This window comes from Sardina pilchardus, chromosome 21, assembly GCF_963854185.1.
Source record: "Sardina pilchardus chromosome 21, fSarPil1.1, whole genome shotgun sequence".
NCBI classification, from domain to species: Eukaryota; Metazoa; Chordata; class Actinopteri; order Clupeiformes; family Clupeidae; genus Sardina; species Sardina pilchardus.
In genome coordinates, this window is record NC_085014.1 from 13,949,373 (window position 1) to 13,971,229 (window position 21,857).

The 21,857-nt window shown below is 43.5% G+C and overlaps 2 protein-coding genes across 3 annotated transcripts in view; one reads left to right on the forward strand and one right to left on the reverse strand.

The window, feature by feature from the left end:
- The window catches only part of cyfip2 (cytoplasmic FMR1 interacting protein 2), a 46,045-nt gene that overhangs the window by 5,078 nt on the left and 19,110 nt on the right, over positions 1 to 21,857 (reverse strand). Inside the window, exons 12-25 of one of the 2 annotated variants that reach the window (XM_062523867.1) lie at positions 20,639 to 20,931; positions 16,634 to 16,781; positions 15,762 to 15,915; positions 14,731 to 14,887; positions 14,198 to 14,294; positions 13,964 to 14,040; positions 13,731 to 13,839; positions 13,024 to 13,143; positions 12,582 to 12,781; positions 6,463 to 6,550; positions 5,526 to 5,669; positions 5,149 to 5,239; positions 4,380 to 4,510; positions 285 to 357 (exon numbers count right to left, since the gene is read on the reverse strand). In XM_062523867.1, coding sequence (XP_062379851.1) covers positions 285 to 357; positions 4,380 to 4,510; positions 5,149 to 5,239; positions 5,526 to 5,669; positions 6,463 to 6,550; positions 12,582 to 12,781; positions 13,024 to 13,143; positions 13,731 to 13,839; positions 13,964 to 14,040; positions 14,198 to 14,294; positions 14,731 to 14,887; positions 15,762 to 15,915; positions 16,634 to 16,781; positions 20,639 to 20,931 — 1,882 coding nt within the window. Of the gene's footprint in view, positions 1 to 284; positions 358 to 4,376; positions 4,511 to 5,148; positions 5,240 to 5,525; positions 5,670 to 6,462; positions 6,551 to 12,581; positions 12,782 to 13,023; positions 13,144 to 13,730; positions 13,840 to 13,963; positions 14,041 to 14,197; positions 14,295 to 14,730; positions 14,888 to 15,761; positions 15,916 to 16,633; positions 16,782 to 20,638; positions 20,932 to 21,857 lie in introns of both variants that reach the window. The other variant, XM_062523866.1, reaches the window with a different exon arrangement.
- On the forward strand, positions 17,535 to 18,271 carry LOC134069138 (2-oxo-4-hydroxy-4-carboxy-5-ureidoimidazoline decarboxylase-like). Its single transcript, XM_062525006.1, has one exon. It carries the CDS (start codon positions 17,559 to 17,561, stop codon positions 18,138 to 18,140), a length of 582 nt encoding a protein of 193 aa, XP_062380990.1. The 5' UTR covers positions 17,535 to 17,558; the 3' UTR covers positions 18,141 to 18,271.

The following is a 21,857-nucleotide window of genomic DNA, read 5'->3' on the forward strand; positions in this document are numbered from 1 at the left end:
TCCATTTCTTGCCTTGTTTGGCTGTATGTTTTTATCCATAAATCTTGTAAATCTTGCCCCTTGTTTTAGTGCTATCATTTCCTTTGAGATGGTCACAAGGTCACGACAAATACATCATAAATTTACACACAGCAAAATGATCCATGTGATCACCAAATAATTACTAGGCTAATATGTCATGGCGGACATTTATTGTCATCTCTGGTCAAACACACTGAAAATGAGTTGTAAATCATTTATTTAGACACACGGCTGTCACGTCCCACGGTAGGGAGATTTCGAACCTTTGATGTAGACTCTGGGGAGAATGTTCTGGAATGGCGCAGCGTGAAGGAGGTCGCACACTTCTTCCTGTGACTGTGATGAACAAAACGACAAAAAAGCAAAACGAACAAAAATAATAGAAGCAGATGGTGAAAATCAACACCTCAGTGAGTCACTAAAGATCCCAGGACCTTCAACAATGGACTCTATTCTGGCAAAGGTTGTAGTCTAGTATGCCAGTTGTGGCATTATTTTTCAGTATTGGGGTGTAAATCACAAATTGGCAGTCGTGTTACTATTTTAGATTATTCATGCTCATTATTTTCAAATTCAAATGAAACCAGGGGCACCAAAATGGTGTTTAGATATTTTTAGCTTTGATTTCAAGGCTGTGCAATTAATTCCTGTCAAAATTTTGCATCCAATTCCACCATTCATGTACAAAGACACCGTCCGACAGTACATGTGCCAATAATCATGAGCAATTACATCAAGCCATTGCGGTCAAATAGAGCCCATTGTATTCACAATCTAAACAATTCTCACACACACACAAACACTCACACACACACACACACACACACACACACACTTCTACTGGTGGGGAATTCAAACCAGGACCCCTTATGAACAATGCAAGAGAAAAACAAATCGAAGATAGACAAGAGAAATTGAAAAATAGACAAGGCGTGACAGGAGAGGAGAAACGGCGCCGTCATGGTCATGCTAACGCTAGGAGCGCGGACTGCTAGCAGGGCGGAGGGGAGGTCCAGCCACGCTCACTGACCCCAATCAGACAGAGGGAGCCCTGAGCCCGGAGGCGTCACCACGATTACCCATAATCTGTTTCTCTCCCTCATGAACTCACTCACACTCTCTCTCTCTCTCTCTCTCTCTCTCACACACACACACACACAAACACATCACTGACTTACTCCCGTCTGTCCTTGCCCAAGCACAACACCACACACACAGACAGAGGTCGTACTGTGAGTCACCAACACACACGCACGTGTGCGTGTGTCCAGGTGTTGTATTTTCGGGATGCAAACAGACAGAACTATCCCAGTCTGACGCACTTTCTGGCTTTTCAGAGCAAATCGGATTACAGGCCAGATTACGTCTCTTGGCTAGTCAACATAAAATGTTTAAATCATTGAAATTGAAAAAAAAATAATGATCATTTGATTGAAAAGTGTGTGGTGTATTTAATTAAAGGTTAAAGTTAATTAAGGTCATTTTAAGGTTTTAATCTTTTCCCTGTTGGGTCTCTACTTTTGATATAATGGAAGGCAGAGGTCCATATTGTTGAATGTGGCGCTCATAACAGCTCATATTTTCATGCTACATCCCAATCCTGTGACTAATTTTGAATGAATGCTTTACACTAAATAAATAAATACACCAACACAAATACCAACAGCAGGGGTGGCAGATGTAGCTTTTGCGACAACAAATAAAAATGCTTCTACACCAAACCAACTACGGTATGCAGGTCTAAAGGTACAACAGAAAGCCACTGTTCCTCTACTGGCGTGCACTCAGTGGGTCTATTTTCTGGTACCCTTAGAATAACATAGATATAGTAAACCTAGAAGCAATTCTATTTGGTGACAACCAAAACTACCGAAAGACGTTTTTTTTGTTTTTGTGGTGTAAGGCAAGTGCCACGTCCTGTCCTTTCAGACAAAATTACTGGAAGATAAAAACGGGAAATCAGGACTTTGGTATAAGTAAACAGAGGGGATGATCATGATTTAACCCTATACATCTCACCTATGATAAAGAGTTACAGTGATATGTATTGGATATGCTTTTCATCAGAATTAAAGACAATTCCTGACAAAGCGATCCTGGTGTTGTTCCTCTCCTTGTGGAGCTACAAAAAGTATGAGGTACACTGAGGTGCACATGGACATGAATGCAGGCATTCCAGAAGATTCCATGGGAATGTCATGGAGATGCAGGGGGAGGGATGTTGAGTCACATCCAACCACTGGTCTCCATCGATCCAGTTCAACACAACGGCCACAAGAGCACTGTGCTCAATGAACAAGCAGACTGAAGTTTACATTCTAAAGCTCTTCATTCTCTGTTCTCAGCTACACTGCACAAAACCAGGCAAAACGCACACCTCAGCAACAAACAGTGGGAAGTAGAAAAAAAAACAAAAAGAAAAACAGAACACACAGAGAGAACCCAGAGACAACCAGACACTGGCTGACGGTCCACAACAGTTTCAGAAGTTCAGCATGCAAATGCAGTGGCCAGCCAGTATGTGATCTGAAGAAAAATGAACAGAGAATAGAAAAGTACAGTACAGTACAGTACAGAGAGAGGAAGCTTCACTGAATGCTGGAGTGAGCGTTTGGCGACCTTGGCGAGACTCGGAGGTCAGAGGAGCCCATGAATACATCATGACCGCACATACTGTATGCCTCAGCACAGAACATGACAAGCAGCCAAGAAGAAGAGAAGAGACAGAGATGCTCCTCACTGCCATAGAGATAAGGGTGGGTCTTATAAAAAAACAACACTCAATGGGGGCATTATTACACTTTTACTGCAATAATAACGTCATCAAAGTATACTAAGTCTGATCATGTATTTGAGGTTGGACACTGTTCAAATTGTGTAAAATGTTGTGTATAAAATGTATAGATTTTTCTGTTGTCAATTCTTTAAAATGGAGGAACCGCTTATATTTTTGCCTAGAACATTCCAGAGGGATGTTTTAATGAAAATATAACTTCCTCATGTCTATGGCAGAGCAGTGCACTAGTGAGTAAAAACAGTTGTGAGTAGAGAAGAGAGAGCAACGAAAATCAATGTGCGATCGATTTTGTTTGTGATTCGGTGCTTTTGTTTGTGGGTGGGTGGGTGGGTGCAGTACGTGGAGAAGACCTCGATCCTTACCACCTGTTGTTTGTTGCCAGCGTGTAATGAGAAATAAAGTTGCATTTCAGAAAACAGCAGTAGCAGCAGCAGCGCCATCCCACATCCCCTTCCCAAACACACACAGACATATACACACACGCGCACACACACACACACACAGCATTTCTGATACACAAACAGTATTGTAGATGACATCCACACACTCACAGTCCCAATATAACACACAGTATTTCTGACACTCGCACACATGCACACACACACAGACACACACAGACACACACACGCACACACATGATTTTGGATGGCTGATATGAGCTAGAAGGTGCTTATTAGTCAATAGGAATTGACCTACATCTGAAAAACTGTCATGCAGTGAGAGTCTGATCCAGCACGAGAGATGAAAGCACCCTCTCTGAATATGGCAGACAGTACCACACTAATTCAGTCCAATATCAGGCTGGCTGTGTCATCTTTTATATATATTTTTTTTATAAAACAACAACAACAACAAGACTGTGTTGGCTGGACTTGTGAGTGCAACGCGTGCACATAGTGCTGTGTTTTTTTAGCTTTTAAGCAAACATGTGATGATGAGCGTTAGCTGTAAAATACACACGGGCCTTTCAAAGACGGCACAACGCCTGCTTAAGGCACTGATCGTTGTCACTGCCTTGGGGGACTGCTGCGTTAACGGCTTCTGCTGAGACAAACAGCATCTTAACGGCGTCTTTAAGTGTGACGATAAGGCGCTTGAGACCCTTAGGGGACAGAACATCGCCGACCAAAGAGCCCTTATGATTCTGGAGGGGGGGGTGGGGGGGGGGGATTATTAAAGTGCTGCTCTAAATGTCACCAAGTCAACACTGGAAAGGAACAGGAGTTACACAACAACACCCCCAATACAGATACTCCTGCACAGACAATATTACAACAAATTAACAGAAAATGAAAGTTTGACCTTTATGTGTGCAAGCATGCATATGTTTATGTGTGTGTTTTTATGTGTGAGTGTGCGACTGTGCACGCGCGCGTGTGTGTGTGTATATATACTATATACATACATCTACTGTATGAGTGTGTGTGTACGTACTTCTGTATGATTTGGGGGAGTGGGGGGGGAAGGGGTCAATATTGTCCCTGCACATTGCAACAGTAACCTGAACCGTTATTATGCAAAGAGTCTTTGTTTGTGTGGAGTGGACGCTGGGTTGTCTCACCAGAGCCTGCTCGATGAGGAGGCAGAAGAGGATGGCGTTGCCCACCTCCCTCAGACTCTGGAAGACGTCCGTCTTCAGCTCGGCGTACTCGATGATGTCCTTCAGCTGGTGGTGGAAGAACTCCAAGATGCCTGGAAGGCAGCGCAACAACACCGACAGAGAGACAAGACCGCAGATTAGCGTCGTAAGCAGCGGCCGTAGTGGTACAGTCATGCGACAGCATTCTGTGTCTTACAAATAGAATAAATAGGAGGGGAGTGACTAAAGCGTTTTGATCCCTTCAAACAGCCCCTGCTGCTGTCGAAGCACACTGCCAGGGCTCTCCACGGGTCTACTAACAAGGAGATAGCAAATACAAAGTCATCGTAATCCCTCTCAGACCAAATTACACCTCCACTACCGAGGAATGGGATTAGCGTAGCGTAGCTGCATCCCTGACCCACATTGCACGTGTGTGTGATGGACAGGGCTCGGTGTGTGTGGCTGTGTGTGTGTGTGGGGGGGGTTAGAGGGATGGAGCTTGTTGTGGTAGTGATAGTGGAGGTGATGAAGGGTGTGTGTGTGTGTGTGGGGGGGGGGGGGGGTTGAGTTCACACTGGAGTGACTTAACACCATAAATCTTACTGATCCGGTACGTGCTGTACCAACAAGCAGCTCAGCCAGCCATTGACTGAGCCCCCCAGGGAGGTGAGGGCTAATCTGGCTACTGGCTAATCAGAGCTGACAGCCAGTCGCTGTGACCCGAGCTCACCTGGGGAGCCGTACTCACCTGGGGAGCCATACTCGTGACGTGGCAGGCGGCAGATCTTGGGCATCACCTCGATCAGCGTCTTAACGTACTGGAGGATGGTGCCCTGCAGCTGTGGGGCGGAGGGAGAGAGAGAGAGAGAGAGAGAGAAAGAAATACAGAGAGAGGGAGGGAAAGAGAGAGTTATGTATGTGAAAGAGAGAGATTGGATGTTTATTTGTGTGTGTGTGTGTGTGTGTGTGTGTGTGTGTGTGTGTGTGTGTGTGTGTGTGCGTGTGCACAAAGAAAGAGAGAAGAATAAGAGAAATGAGAGTGAGTCATGATCAATATCACTGTAGGCGCTCATATACATCTGCTTCACAGGAGCATGTCCAACTCAGAGACAAAATGATGGCTACCAAGCTTTTGACGATCTTGAGCAGCTCCTCCATCACCACGGCAATGCCCTGGTAACCAAGGAGACGGCAGATTGTCTTGAAGTGCGGCGGCCCCACAAAGTTCCTGTACGAGCTGTAGATGTGGGAGTAGGCGATGTTCAGCGGCTGGGGTGGGGGGGTGGGGGGGTGGGGGGGGGGGGACCAGACAAGAGACGTTAGCACTGCACAGTCACTTCACATGCTCGTTTAATGACGTTGAGGAGTCTTGTCCTACATAGCCACAATGGGTCCTGTGCACTAGCTTACTTGAAGTCAGCTCAAGCGAGCACACTGAGGAAGGCGCTAAGCCACAACGCGTCTGTGCGATAAAACACATTTACAGTAATTTAGGGCATATAAGCCGCATTGTGTATAAGCCGCAGGACAGTGTTTAATGCAAGTTAAAAGAAACAAAACCATATTAACATTACGGTATATGCAAAGTGCGGCCTTTTTTTTTCCTTTTCTGAGTTAACATATAAGTTTGGCCAAGCACTCTGAAAAGAAACACAAGAGACTGGATGAAGCTAGCTCCTACCACACAATTTATTGTTTTAGCTGTACCAAAGCACCTGAGTTTTAATGTTCTAAGGAGCACTTCAAGACGTTATAAAAGCGATTTTAGCTTCCACCTTAATCCTAAACACGTCAGACCACATACAGTGGCTGCACATCATAAGAAGAAGGTACCCTTTTTATATCAACAATGTCTTATCCATGTCTCATATTATCTACTCAGCCATCTATGCTGGTGCTTCACATGTCACCTAAGCATTCCATTACTGGGCATATCTGTACAATTGAGTATGTGATGCAAATGTATTACACTGCGTTGAATCATGTCATAAACTGTATTTACTGATCTGTGTGTATGTGTGTGTTGTGTGTGTGTGTGTGTGTGTCTGCAGTGTACACCCACTTTGGAGCCGTACAGGTAGTAAGGCTGGACGTTGGCCGGTTTGTCCCTCTGAGGCTCCTGTGTAAAGGGAATGGCTGTCCGCACAAACCTGCAACCACAAGAGGCTTCATCAGTACCAAGGGCCCTAACTATGCACCACTGGACAGCAGTGGTATGCAGTAACCAACGCACACACAGATGTAAACATTAAAAAGTGGTCTGGTAGTCAAAAGATGATGAATCAAATGAGTAGCAAATCATGTCAAGTAGGTACAGTATGTACAGTACCACCACACACGCTCAGACACAAACATATGCATAGAACTTCTAGGCCGGGAGCCAGGTCCACCCCTCAGGATGTTTTTTGCTACCTTTTTTTCACTATTATTTCTTATTATCTTATACCTTGAGCCATCACAAGATGGTAATGACCACCCCCAACTCGGCCCCGTTTGGTCTCAGGAGCCAAAAAACACCCTTTTTGGGAAAAGCTTTTGGCGGAATGACATAATTGTGAATATTAAGGTACTGGAGCTACATAAATGGTCATATAACCCTATAATTTAGCATGGTGTATCCTGACACATAGGGGAAACTACCAAAAAAAGATTTTGGGGATTGCTGCCTTTTTGCTGTCAAATATCACCCTCAACATACCCCAAAAGACAAAAAAAAAATCTGTCCGCCTGACAATTGTCATCAAAAGTGATCATTTTCAAGCATTTTATTATACATATCACTGCCTCAAATGTATATGAAAAACCTCCCAAGTTTATAAGCTTCAATTTAAGTCCAAGATGACCTTTCTATCTAGAGGAGTTCAGCTGGTATGATCAAAGTTCTCCACTATACATCAAATCGCAGAAAAACAGAACTTTGAAGCATTACCATTCCAAATGGGATTAAGCATATTTTTTTGCATATAAACAATAAACAACCTTTCTAACTAGAGGATTACATATATATAACCAAAGTTATCCATTATAGCATAAGTCAAGAAGTCTAATTGCTCCGTTTTGAAACGGACTGGCAGAAAAGACTACAGGCACCCAGGGCCGGCCATAATAAATCTGACCTGGACTAAATGTCGTCCTGAGCTAGGTATTACAGTAGGTGCACTAAAGTGTAGTTTATAGCTACATATCAACACAACTTGTATGCTTAAATAGTGTAACAACCATTTTAAAACTGTTTTGTTAAACTATTCAACCTTTATACTTGCCTATAGTCATCACGCATGCACCTTCCTCTCCCTCTCTCATGCACTCACATGCACAATGGCAAAGCATCCACTTTGTGACAACAACAACACAGCCCATTGTGTAATCTATGAAAATAATTGCGGGCCACAGCTCACTCAGCTTTTGGATTAACATGATACACATGATTTACACTTGTGATACAAGTTGATAGACAATTGTGTAACAAAAGAAGAGAGAAATGTTTGCATAATTAAATGCAAAAAAGAAAATGTGTGCTGCATATCACCTTTACTATCTACCTCCCTTTTTTGACAACTGACATATCAGTTGTTCATATCAGTTATTGGACTCTTTTTGTGGTAATAATTGATATCGGTATCGACCCTGAAAAAAACATATCGGTCGAGATCTAGTGAAGAGGCCATGGAGTCTCTTACAGTGGCTCTTTGGAGCAGCGTGCAATCAAAGGCACCACACACTGATGCATGTGGTCAGGACACTCTCTATAGTTCCCCTATAAAAGGAAAAGAGAATGGTGTTGGGAGATGGACCTTCTTCAGCCGTCGGAGAAAGTGCAGACGCTGCTGGGCTTTTTTTGGCCAGGTAGTTGTTGGTGGACCAGGATAGATTGTCTTCAGTGTGGACACCAAGGAACTCGGTGGCCTTCACCTGTTCCTGTTTCCAGTAGTCAACGAGCACCTCTTTGGTCTTTTGGACGTTGAGAAAGAGATTGTTGCCCAGCCGTATATCATCATGGTTGCTGTTACGTTGTTACCCACTACTGTGGTATCGTCTGCAAACTTGATGATGTGGTTTGAGAGAGAGCTGGAAGTTGTGTGTCAGGAGAGTAAAGAGTAGAGGACTGAGCACGCACCAGGGTTCAGTGTGATGGTTCTGGAGCTGGTGCTGACAATCTGAACTGAACTGTCTGGGGCCTCTCCATCAGGACATCCAGGATGCAGTTGCAAATGGAGGTGTTGAGACCCAGCAAGCCAAGCTGCCCAATCAGCTTCATCGGGATAATTGTGTTAACCCTCCTGTTGTGTTCGCATGTGACTGATTGACAATTATTTTCTTTAAAAAATATTGATAACTTATTCTGACTCCCATGAGGCTCCATGACTTGCAGGGCATCTGAACACATAAAACAAATTTTGATCATTTGCATTACAATTTGCGTGTTTAATTTAACTTTAGAACACCCGTGTGTATTCCCGGTCAAAAATGACCAGCTATTAGAAATGAATGGGTGAGAAAATGGTCAGTGTATAAAATTGAATCCAGGCGCATGTCTATTGATCAGATGGTCTGTTTGTGTGCTTCTGTACATTAAAACACACACACAAACACACCATCACTCCCCCCCTTCGCTTCTCTGCCAGCCCCCACTGGAACCTTTCCCCAATATAATGTTCTGCTTTCTGACTTGCATGAGCTCAGGTCAAGTTCAAAACAGGTACTATTCAACAGAATATAAGTTGATACAAAGAGCTATCACAACATTAGATGATAATATATGTAGCCTATCACTATGGATTTATAACAAGTTACAGTATAATGCAGCAGCCATTTATGACGGATGCATACAAATAGTAAACATGAAACGAACACAACAGGAGGGTTAAACGCAGAGCCAAAGTCAATGAACAGCATCCTCACATGGGTGTTGCATTCAGTGCCGCTGCTGGCCATTTTGGTGCCTATGTGAGTTGCTTTGTGTTTCAAATAAAAAGTGAAGCCTGGTGGTAGCCACCTAGCTATTTGAATGGAAGTGCGAAACTCATCAATTCCATTCTTCAAAGGAAAAGTAGTAGACTAGTCTTTATATTCTTGTCCATGTCCCAAATCACATTGATTGCAGCCTATGTTAAAGAGCCCTTTCACCAATCTGAGTTTAAAAATGATCAGTAGGCCTATCAGTAGGACCTATAGGACCCAGATAACCTCACAAACAACAATCTCTCTTTGTTGACTTCATGATTTCCTTATTTAAAAGGAGATACACAATGATAATTCAGCTGGAGTCTGCCACTCTCGTTGCCTCTCTCCTGCATTTAAGTGAAGTAAGTAAAGTTAGATCTGCTATATGTGGTGGAGATTGAGAGAACCCCAAAAGTACAGTATCATCCTTGAATGTACCATGGTGTTGGTGTATTTTGACATTGTAAACGTTATTGAGGAGGAGAGAAGCACAGTTTGCAGTAAAGCTAGGCTACTATTTATTGGCTATATTTGGATGGCCCCTCTGTCCTTTGGTGCCTTAAGCACAGTGCATGATGCGCGTGGTGGGAGTGACGGCACTGGTTGCATTGTTCCAGGTGTTTAGGAGCAAAGTGGAGGGCAGATGAAATTGCATCACCCATGGACCTGTTCTTGCAATAGGCACACTGGTAGGGAGGGTGGTGGGGAGCCGGCGTCTGATTAGGACTAGCTTAGGACTGCCCGCTCCAAGCACTTCATGATGACTGAAGTGAGTGCCAACGGTCGGTAGTTGTTGAGCTCCATCACTGTTGGCTTCTTAGCTTAGGACTGCCCGCTACAAGCACTTGGATCTAAAAAGTTATTTTGGTTTCATTTCTACTCAGAAAATCTAAGAGACTGCTTTATAGAATCCCTGAATTTTGCTTACTTGCCCTGACTGTGCTTGTTTGTGACTTTCAGCTAAACGACCCTTTAACTTTTAGGACCACCACAGGATTCTGCAAGGAGTACAGTATAAGGATTCTACAAGGAAAGTAAATTTACTGAAACGTGCATTAATAAGCCTTTATGCATGGGGAAACTTACTCATTCATACTTATATACTAATTTTTACACTTTTACTGTACATATTATTACAAGGGATAGTCTCCCCAGAGCAACTAATAGGTTAAGTGCCCTGCTCAAGGGCACAATGGTGGCAGGCCTGATTTTAACCCACAACTTGTCTTGATGCTTAGCCTGACGTTGTCATACTCAAAATTCTAGTCAGAATTTGAGTCTGATACTGCTCCACTGGGCTGTTAGCCTGACGAGCCAGACCCACATCAAGATGTGGGGTCTGGACACTCACCGTAGACAGGGCTCAATCGGAGGGGTGGGATAAACAGTTGTCTTTCAAATTCCCTCCCCGCAATAGGATAACGCTAAACAAATCATCTTCTTGTTTTCAAGTAGCAGGATGCGTAACCTTCCCTCTCCACGCAATAGGATAACGCTAAACGAATCATCTTCTTGTTTTCAAATAACAGGATGCGTTACCATCGCAACTTCTGATCGCTTGTCAGTCACCATAATGTTAAGCCCACCCACCGACTCTATACACACTGTGATTGGCCCGCTGGTGCTTCGGGTTCTCAGCTCCCTGGCTCTATGGATCGTGCCTAGACTGCCCCGCCAGCCAAATTACATTTGCTGCCGCTAGGGGCATCTAGATTTCTAGGCTACTGGGCTGTAATTATGGGGTATGTTTCAACTGAACCAGGAAAAAAAAAGCCTCTTCACTCAATTGGATAGACCTACAACCAAGTCAACCAAAGCGCTCTTTGGTGAAGTGGTTGAGTACGTTACTGTTAATCATTTCTCTATCGTCATATAAAGCCCACCCTGACAATTTGATTGGTCTGCACAGCTCTGGTTCAAGCATAGTTGCGCCACAATGGAGCAATGCCAGACCGAACTTCCAAACCTTAAATGTTGTGGCCCAGGCTACTTGCTGCTGCATGTTAGCCCATAGCCAGACAACCACCACATCAGGTTCTAAAGCTCGTAAGAGGATTCTCAACTGTCTTAATCAAGCGTCACTGAACAACCATCATCATTAACTGATCACACGGCTGACTAGCGTATTGAATACTCTCTCTTTCTGACTTCCATGGTAGCTACTATACAGTGTTGTCATTTCTGGTGATCCAAAGAGGTCAGAGGTGAGCAAGCAGCCATCAGTGAAAATGGACGTGGCTGTAAACAGGTCATCAGAGATACAGCATGCCCAGAGCATAACTACACTGGACACACACACACACACACACACACACACAGATGCTCTGACCAGTGCTCATATGTACTAGAGTAGAACTCACATTTGTTGACTCTTTTAAAAATATGTTTAATATATGCTTAATCCCATTTGGAATGGTAATGCTTGAAAGTTCTGTTTTCTCCGATTTTATGCATAGTGGAGAACTTTGGTCATACCAGCTGTAATCCTCTAGATAGAAAGGTCAACTTGGATTTAAATTGAAGCTTATAAACTTGGGAAGTTTTTTGTGTACATTTGAGGCAGTGATATGTATAATAAAATGCTTGAAAATTATCACTTTTGATGACAATTTGTCAGGCGGACAGACATATTTTTGTCTTTTGGGGTATGTTGAGGGTGATATTTGACAGCAAAAAGGCAGCAATCCCCAAAATCTTTTTTTGGTAGTTTCCCCTATGTGTCAGGATACACCATGCTAAATTATAGGGTTATATGACCATTTATGTAGCTCCAGTACCTTAATATTCACAATTATGTCATTCCGCCAAAAGCTTTTCCCAAAAAGGGTGTTTTTTGGCTCCTGAGACCAAACGGGGCCGAGTTGGGGGTGGTCATTACCATCTTGTGATGGCTCAAGGTATAAGATAATATGAAATAATAGTGAAAAAAAGGTAGCAAAAAACATCCTGAGGGGTGGACCTGGCTCCCGGCCTATTCTACCAGTATAAGGCATACAAACATACATATACACACACACAGACAGACACACAGAGACACACACAGACACACATACACACAGATAGACACAGAGACACAGAGACACAGAGACACAGAGACACAGAGACACAGAGACACAGAGACACAGAGACACAGAGACACAGAGACATAGAGACACACAGGCACAGACACACAGGCACACAGACACACAGGCACACAGACACGCAGACACACAGATACACAGATACACAGACACACACCGGTTAGTGGAGCCGTTGTAGCAGTAGTTGGGGAGGAAGTCGAAGTTGAGCTCCCAGAAGACGTGCAGCGTGATGCGACCGTACGGAGCGGACACGTTGTGGTTGGCCTCGCGGAACATGGCGTCGAAGCTGTCCAGCGTCATGTGCTTGCACAGCAACCGGTGGGTCAGGCGGTTCACCTCCAGTAACCAGTCCAGCTCCTAATGAACGAGAGAAGGAGAGAGAGAGAAAATGGGGAGAGAGGAAAAAGGGAGAAAAGAGAAAAAGAAGGAGAAAAGACATGGAGAGTGTCGACATGTGACTGAACGCTTTTCTGACATTCCTAACATTTTCTAACTTGAAACTCAGTTTGACCTTTAGTTGTAACATCTTGAACTTTAATTTGGCCTCTTCAAATGGGACTCTGTTAGTAGCGTTGGTAGCGGCTCGGCCGCTTGCTTACCACAATGGAGGTGAGGTCCTCGCTCTCGAAGCGGCTGATGGCGTGGTCCAGAGACTTGTACATGGCCGCTGAGATGCGCTGCGTGATCAGCCTGTTCAGGTCGATGGAGCGACCCAGCAGCTGAGGGAACAACACGGCCAGTGAGAGTTTGCCTACGAGGAGCCTTCTCACTGACGATACACAAACGGCGACACAAACAGTGACGCACCGAAGCACACGGCCTGTATGCAATTCTTCGATCAATTGATAATTCACAAAACGTTGGGCACAAGGATTATTTTAATGTTTTAACAAAGAAAGGAGCCTTATTGTGTAAATGAGTAAACTGTGAGTGAGTGAGTGAGTGAGTGAGTGAATGTGTGCGTGCGTGAGTGAGTATGTGTGTATGCACGTGAGTGAGTGTGCGAGTGACTGAGTGAGCGGGTGACTGCCTGAGCGAGTGAGTGTTCGAGTGACTGAGTGAATGAGTGAGCGAGTGAATGAGTGAGCGAGCGACTGAGTGAGCGAGTGACTGAGTGAGCGAGTAAGCGAGTGAGCGAGTGACTGAGTGAGCGGGTGAACGACTGAGTGGGTGAACGACTGAACGGGTGAACAACTGAGCGGGTGACTGCGTGAGAGGGTGACTGCCTGAGCGAGTGAGTGAGCGACTGAGCGAGAGTGAGCGAGTGAGTGAGCGGGTGACTGAGTGAGCGAGTGAGTGCTCGTACCTGTACGTGTCTTTGCTTCAGCAGTGTCTCATAGCGGTTGGAGGGAGGGTAGGGAATGATCACGCCATAGTTCTTACACTCCGCCCTGAAGCGCTTGTCCAGGAGAACACTGCAAAGCATAACAGCATCACCATCACATTACAATCACATTCATCACTCCATTAGATCAATTTAGCTAAAACATAATAATAATAACCAACAATATACAATAATCAATAATCAACGTATATTACCTCCCAGCCATTGCCTTGTAATAAGCAAATATCTGATCTGCCAACTTGTAAACAAACTGGTCGAAACACAGATTCACCTGCAAACATAAACATGTGTGCATCAGCAGTGCAGGACATGCATATGTGTGCATGTATATACATATACATACATATATATAAATATATAAGAAAATCAACGCCAGTAAGTGTCAAGAGGAGTAAGAAGAACCATGGTCGAGGTGCTCCACATTTTACCTCAGCCTCAATCTCATCGTACAGAAACTGCTTCTTGAACTTGGTGAGGGCATAGTAGCCACTGTCGTTATACAGGTCCAGAGGATAGAGAACATACCTGAGGAAGAAAATGACCAGTCAGCATCTACCTCACCCACAACCAAACCAAATTACTTTCTTATAAGGGCGGTGGTAGTGTAGTAGTTAGGGAGCTGGGCTAGCGTGCAGTAGCCTGAAAGTTGTCAGTTCAATGCCCAGCTTCCACGGGACAATGTAATGACAATGTAATACCTTGTAATAGTTGACATATGTAAGTCACTTTGAATGAAAAACGTGTCTGCTAAATGTAATGCTATAAGGTCATTCCAAAGTCTTCTCAAATAACCAAGCTCCCTGTTACAGCTGCTGGTGGAAGCCATGGGCCATGATGAGCTTTAGCTACTACAGCGCCCCCTGCTGCCAAAAGGTCAAAACTGTTCCAACAGTTAAGCCTACTGTATATCTGAAATCATTTGTAAACAAGAAATTAAAAGTTGTTGGTTCTTCCTCCTTACTCCATCATGGAAGGCTCCTTGGTCTCCAGGATGTGGTCGGTGAGTATCCAGGGCATGGACATCTCGATGGGGAACTGGATACGCCGGCCCATCGTCAGCTCCAGGAAAAACTCCCGGAACCACAACTGAGAGAGGTCACAGCACTGCTGAAGGGCCTCTGTGGGTGGAGAGAGAGAGAGAGAGAGAGAGAGAGAGAGAGAGAGAGAGAGAGAGAGAGAGAGAGAGAAAGAAAGAAAGAAAGAAAGAAAGAAAGAAAGAAAGAAAGAAAGAAAGAAAGAAAGAAAGAAAGAGAGAGAAACGTTTAAAATTGCACTGTGAAAATGTAGGCTTTAATCAGTAAAAATGGACTGCAGACTACACAGGAGGCGCTACGATTCCTGACACACTTTGCTTCAGGGTTTGCGATACAAAGTGCTGTGTTCTAACAAATAATTGCTTAGTCGTTTTCTTTAGATAACTCTCTTGAACTTTCTGGACATTTCAATTGAGAACCCCTTGTAGTCCTCCTTTTTTGTTTGTCCAAGTTTGATGAGTTAAAAATGGAACGTAAAGAATTGGTCTAAGCCAACACCAAGGACACATTTTATCCTCATCCTCATCACCAAGGACACATTTCGTAATCATCATCATCACCATCATCATCATCATTATGGTCATTAGCATCATCATCATCATAATAATAATCTTCCTCGTCCTCATCATCCATTCGGTAATAATCGTTAATCGTTAATCGTTACCTATCAGTATTACGCACAGCAGGATCAACATCTTACAACCCACTGAAATGTCCACCTGCTTCTTGAGATGATCTAACACTGCCAACTCAGTGAGTCATCACTCCAATCTAGACTAATCGCCAGGCAGAGCTGGCATGGAGGAGGACACAAGACAGAGAGATAGAGAGATATTGAAAGAAAGAAAGAAAGAAAGATATATTGAAAGAAAGAAAGAAAGAAAGAAAGAAAGAAAGAAAGAAAAAAAGAAAGAAGGAAAGAAAGAAAGAAAGAAGCATGTCCGGTGCATTATCTCACCGCTGAAGTTGAGCAAGTGTGTGTAGAAGAAGGAGTGCTTGTGGAAGTCCTCGATGGCCTGCACGATGGGCCCGTCCAGACTGCTCCTCAGGGTCTTCTTGGAGCCGCTCTTATCTGCAATCAGGGACTCCAGCATGGTGCGCACCATGTACAGCTGAGGACCAAACCACATCAGAGCACAAGTCAAACACAGCCACATACTCCAGCATGGTGCCATGGACCATGCACTGTACAGCTGCAGACCGATTCACATCAGCACACAAGTCAACAAAGCCACATCAAAGACTCATGCATGCATCTGCCTTGCTCATGTGTTGATAATCATGAATCATATCTAGCATGGGGCTTGGAGGAGCGACAGATGGAAAGTCAATGGAATGTCAAAAAATATTGCCAAAAAAAATCAAATATTGCAAAGATTAATTCAGCAATACTGATTTTGAAAAAAACATAATATTGATATTTTTTGTAATAGTTTACATGCAAGTTCTTCATTTTGTTATCGACATAGGCAAAACTGTACTGTACAGTGTACTGATTTTTTTTGTCTACAGCAAACAATTTTTACTGGTATTTTCTTTATAATATACATGTTTCCAAAGTTAGAGTTGTATCGCCTTTTGCACAGTTCTGAAATATATTGCAATATATTTTGTTCCACCAGATTCTTGCCAATACACAGCCCTAGAAATGCATAAGATAAGGGGTGTGTCTACGAGCCTGTGTGTGTGTGGGGGGGGGGGGGGGGCATTGTTTGAATTTACTACTGATGGGATTCAAGGCTACAATTAATCATGTGTGTATACTCCCGTCATCAAGTCTCATGTCAGCCTGTAAAACTAAAAATAATGCGCGACTGTGACCCCACTGACCTGTGTGCTGGAAGGTCCCACCGCCCTGCGGGGCACTTTGATGTCAAAGCCTCCTTTGGGGTCCTTCTCACCCCTCAGGCACGGGTCGTTGGGCGGCTCCCTCGCCCCCTCCCAGTCACAGATCGTTTTCCGGATAGCCTGAAGAACACTGCACGGAAATAAACAAACACAGAGATATGTTGAGAACTTCACCCTGATGACGTCCTAAATCCTGCTCATGCTACATCATCGTGGAGCACAGCTATCCATCTTCTCTGAATGGAGCATTCCTCTAGCCGGAGGCGTAAGAGTCAGGCTTCAGAAAGTAACAGTCCTGCCACCTTTTTGTTTGAAACGTGAACAGCTGATTCTAATTAGCATAACTCTTAAGCCAGGAAGAACAACGACACCTGTGTTCAGCGCACAGATAGAACCATGGCAGGACTTTTACTTTTCTGAGGCCAGACTTTTACATCTCTGCCTATAAGACTGTAACCTGACTCTCGCCAGATCCTGTAGTTCGCTGTCTGCTTCACACAAGGATCTGGGACTTCTCGATAGGAGATGTATTTATGAAGGCGGCTCCTTGTAAAGGGAGGGTTAAGGATCTTTGGTCAGGCTAATAAGACTGCACTGTGTCTGATTACACCTACAATGTCATATTTATCAGATTAAAAAAATTGACTTTGTATCTCATAATTTTGACTTTTGTATCTCAGAATTTTGACTTAGCATAAACTTATTTTTTTTATTTCCCTGGCGGAAATGGGCTTCCATATAATAAATATGCTATAAATTATACAATTTACAAATTATAAATCAACCAATTCAAACTCTTATTTTGAAGTTGTGTTGTGTTGGCACGCAACAGAAACTATGTCTGAGGGTGACTAATCTTTCTTCTTTTGTCAGGTTATGTTGTGACATGCAGAGCCTCTTCTGAAACATGGACATAAGCCGCGCAAATTCTCTATCTTATGAAGATTTTGTGAATACCTTTGGAAACGTTATTGAAAAAGCTCCTCTGGTAGCGGCCGCGGTATGGTCACACCGTCCATTTGCCAACTTATCAGAACTAGAGGCCCGTATTGTTGAGTTCATCGACAAGCTACCGGAAGAAGGTATGGAGGGCATTCTCAGGTGTTATCCCGACCTGGCGGGCAGGGACTTCCAGAGAGGCACGTTAACCCGAGACTCGCAAGATGAGCAGAGCCAAGCTGGCATGGCCTCACTGACTCCCGAGGAGACCGAGCGGATGTACAGTCTCAATACCGCGTATAAGCGACGTTTCGGCTTCCCATTCATCATATGTGCCAAAATGAACGACAAAGCAGCTATTCTGCGCAAGCTGGCCGAGCGTTCTGGGAACGACCTCGCCAAGGAGAGAGAGTGCGATATTGACGAGGTGAAAAAGATCTGTAGACTTCGGCTCCGCAACATTGTGTTGCCCGACACTCAACTATCGACGACGATGGCGGTTGCAGAGAAAACTGAGAAGACGAATGAATGGCTAGCCAAAAAAACATAGCAACGGGTCGCCTAGGCCTACTCCACGACATTGCCAAGAAATGTAAACAGAAGTTGTCCATTTTGATTTGATTCATGATCATTGTTTTGTCAACTTTCATACATGTTTTGGTGAAACTTCAAATAAACATTATGTTCATAGATGGTTTGCCATCCAGTTATTGATTGCCATTTTTAGATAATTTACAAATTGTTTATTAACATGTAAAAGACTAAGATGCAACTTTATAATAGCCATCCAAAAAAAAAAAAGGTTTGATGCAAGTCATTTCCCATCAATGAATGATAATTACATTTTTAGATAGTTTACAAATGATTTACTAACAAATAAAAGACTAGACCCAACTTTATCATAGCCATCTGAAAAACAGATATTGTAATTGTTTTTCTAACTAGCTGTTAATCCATAGAACATCATTTATAGTTCAATAGTTAATCAATCTATGTAATATGCATAGGTGTGGTGTATATGGCTATGTAAAGGCCTACAACAGGGCTCTTCAATTAGCGGCCCGCGGGCCGGATCCGGCCCCCGAGATACTTTGTAGTGGCCCTTGAAGTGTTAGCTGATGTTACATATAAGCAAATCCTTATGATCGGTAGAGACGTAAATAGCTGGTGGAAAACACGATAATGGAGGTGCAGTGATAGGCTACACTGCGAGTAGCGCCTATAAATAATGTTCTGTGTGGTGCGTTGCCGTTGTAGGCTACTTTGTTACTGGATATTATACAAAGAGGTGCCTTGCTTCGTTTTTACGCAGCGTCACCAACATGTTGACGTGCGCCAAATCCAAGCTGTTTTCCTCAAAGCATGAAGCATTTTTGGTGCATGAAATCTCACCGGTAGTGTGCCTCTCCAGTCCAAGCAGATCCTCGCGAAAACATTCGCCACTCGTAATGTAGCTATTGGAGCAAATAGGAGTCGGCTTAAAAGTTTAACTTTGGTGGCATCAGTTCTGTTGCATGCTCTCACTCGCTCTGAAGTCCTGCAGCCACTGCACCTCAGCCAATTGTACGTAACGTTTTGACCGAGTTGAACATAAGTTAGCTTAGTTTCAACGTAAATTGCCACTACGTTGGAGTATTATAAGCTACTAACATTTTAACAGGTTGCACCACGTGTGAAACTAATACACGTCCATCGCCATGATGTCAAGTCCACTGTAAGTAACATTGATTTGTGAACACTTTCATCCAATTTAAATGGTGGGAACGTTAAATGTATGTTGAGAAGAGTTACATATGCGACCGATTACGCACATTTAATTCATTTAAATACTGTTTGAAACCTGTTTGTGCCCATTGGAAATTGTATGGACCTAGCAGTTACTGCGCAAAGCTCAGATTCCATTGCTGTTAATGTTACCACAGATTTCATATTAGCCATAGCAATGCAGATGCCGTGTCACCTTCCCAATGCCTACCACTGTGGTAGTCAGCTGGGCCTGTGGCAGAAATATTCCCAAAACACAAATACAACAAAATAACCACAAAATAATTATGCTTTTACAAAATGCAACATATTAGCAATATAGATCCAGTGTCACCTTCCCAATGTTGGCCTACCATTGTGGTAGTCTGGGCCTGTGGCAGAAATATTCTCAAAACACAAATAACCACCAAAAAACGATATTAGGCCTATCAGAGAATGTCTAATAAGGGACGGGCTCTGATATTATGCATTTACAAAATGCAACATTTGAACACCCATATCGGTGCTGTTGTAGTTTATTGTATCTACATTTGTACGTAATTAGGCTACTCATATTTCAAGCGGTATTTCTCCGGCCCCTCAGTTGTGATACTTTTCATGAACTGGCCCCTATTACAAACTAATTGAATAGCCCTGGCCTACAATCAACAATATAATCATTAACAATAACGCAATACATCATTATAAATACGATATTTGCAATAATGTAGCTTATTAATATAAAATAAACTGAAATCAAGTGATCACTAAACAGATATTTTTTAGTATGTTATATATAAATAAATTGTTTATTTTTTCATAAGCTGATAATAAAGTATTTGTAAGTTAAGTGTTTGGTAATCATTGACTGTTATCTACAAATGATTAATTTCTGATTATTAAGTTATTAAATGTTTAATTATAGTTGCGAAATAAAGCATCAATTAACCATTTATAATGGATGGTTATTATAAAGTGCTACCCAATTATCAACCAGACCAGAAAAAGGCAAAATAAAATATACAAAATCAATATACAGTAATTTCCTGTATATTAGTCGCATTGTGTATAAGCCGGAGGACAGTGTTTCATGCACGTTAAAAAATCTAAACCTTGTTAATACCATATTAACTGCCCCTGTGTATTAACCTCATGCGGGAAATTACTGTAAACCACAGCTAATGTTAGTTGGGGAATTACGGTATGCAAAAAAAAAAAAAAAAAAAAAAACAGTGAGTGAGGGAAAGGACTTCGGCTGTGATGTGTTAACGCTACACCTTTGACCATTGACCTCTGACCTCTGACCTTATGAGTACGTTCTTCTTCTTGCGCACGGCCTGGCGGAGCGGCTCGCGCAGGGTCATCTGGGCGAAGTCCTGCAGGGCGGCGTAGATGGTGTTGCGTATGGCCTGGTTGAAGACGCTCTCCATGCGGCCCATCAGCACCTGCAGGCCCTTGATCATGGCGATGACCTCCACCATGGCGAACTTCTCCTCGCTGGTGTAGTTGTAGCGCGTGGCGCGCTCGTACTCCTCCGCCGTGCCGGGGCAGTCCTTGTTGCAGAACTTGTCCGTCGGGTGCACCAGCTTCCACGAATACTGCGTGGTGTGTGGGGTGGGGTGGAGGTGGAGAGAGAGAGGGAGGGATGGAGAGAGAGAAAGAGAGAGGGGTAGGGAGAACGGAGAGAAAGAGAGAGAGGAGCAGTGAGAGGGGGGGAGAGAAAAGAGACAAAGCAAGGAAGAGAGAAAGAAAGAGAGAGAAAGGAAGACAGAGAAAGTAAGAGAAAGAAAGAAAGAAAGAAAGAAAGAAAGAAAGAAAGAGATGGGCAGGCAGATAGAGAGATGAAGATGAACAGGAATGGAAGACAAAAAGTACGATTCCGTTAAGAGGCTGTGCGCTGGAGTAAAACAGCCTAAACATGCAGAGACACGACGTGAGCAAGAGTCCGCCCGTCTCCAGCCCACTGCCCTATAAAGCGCCAGGGACGGACAAGTCCAGCGCCCGGGGAGAGGCAGCTCTTGACGGGAGCTTCCAGAGATAAAGCAGGTCAAACACTCGCAGCTGAGAGAGCAGGAGCAGGCCTTCAGGAGGAGCTGGCCAGGGCGTAATGCTTAATCATGGACAAAAATGCTGCTTTAACCTTTTCTGTCACATATTCACTCACACACACTGCACAACCTACACTGAAGAGTTTCCCAACAACGCTTTTTAAATTGTATACCTAAGTGATGGTGTCCAATGAAGGTAATCCATCATTTTCCAACTCCAAACTCTTTAAGGAATGCCTGTTCTCTTCCGCCCAACCAATACTGTACATGTGGTGTCAAACATAATTTATCAAAGGCGATATTATGATGCTCGCTCATGTCTATCTTTTAAACACAGCAGTAAGAGGCTTGCTCTTCTATAACTAGCTAATTAGCTAACTGAAAGCTAAGTGACTTGCCAGCAGTAATGTTGAAAAAGGGTCAAAGCGATTTAACTCATACGCCAAAAGTTGATAATGGATGTGATTTGGCCATAT

What these genes read in the sequence shown, in the direction of transcription:
- LOC134069138 (XM_062525006.1), top strand. Translation starts at nt 17,559, where the DNA reads ATGGACATAAGCCGCGCAAATTCTCTATCTTATGAAGATTTTGTGAAT.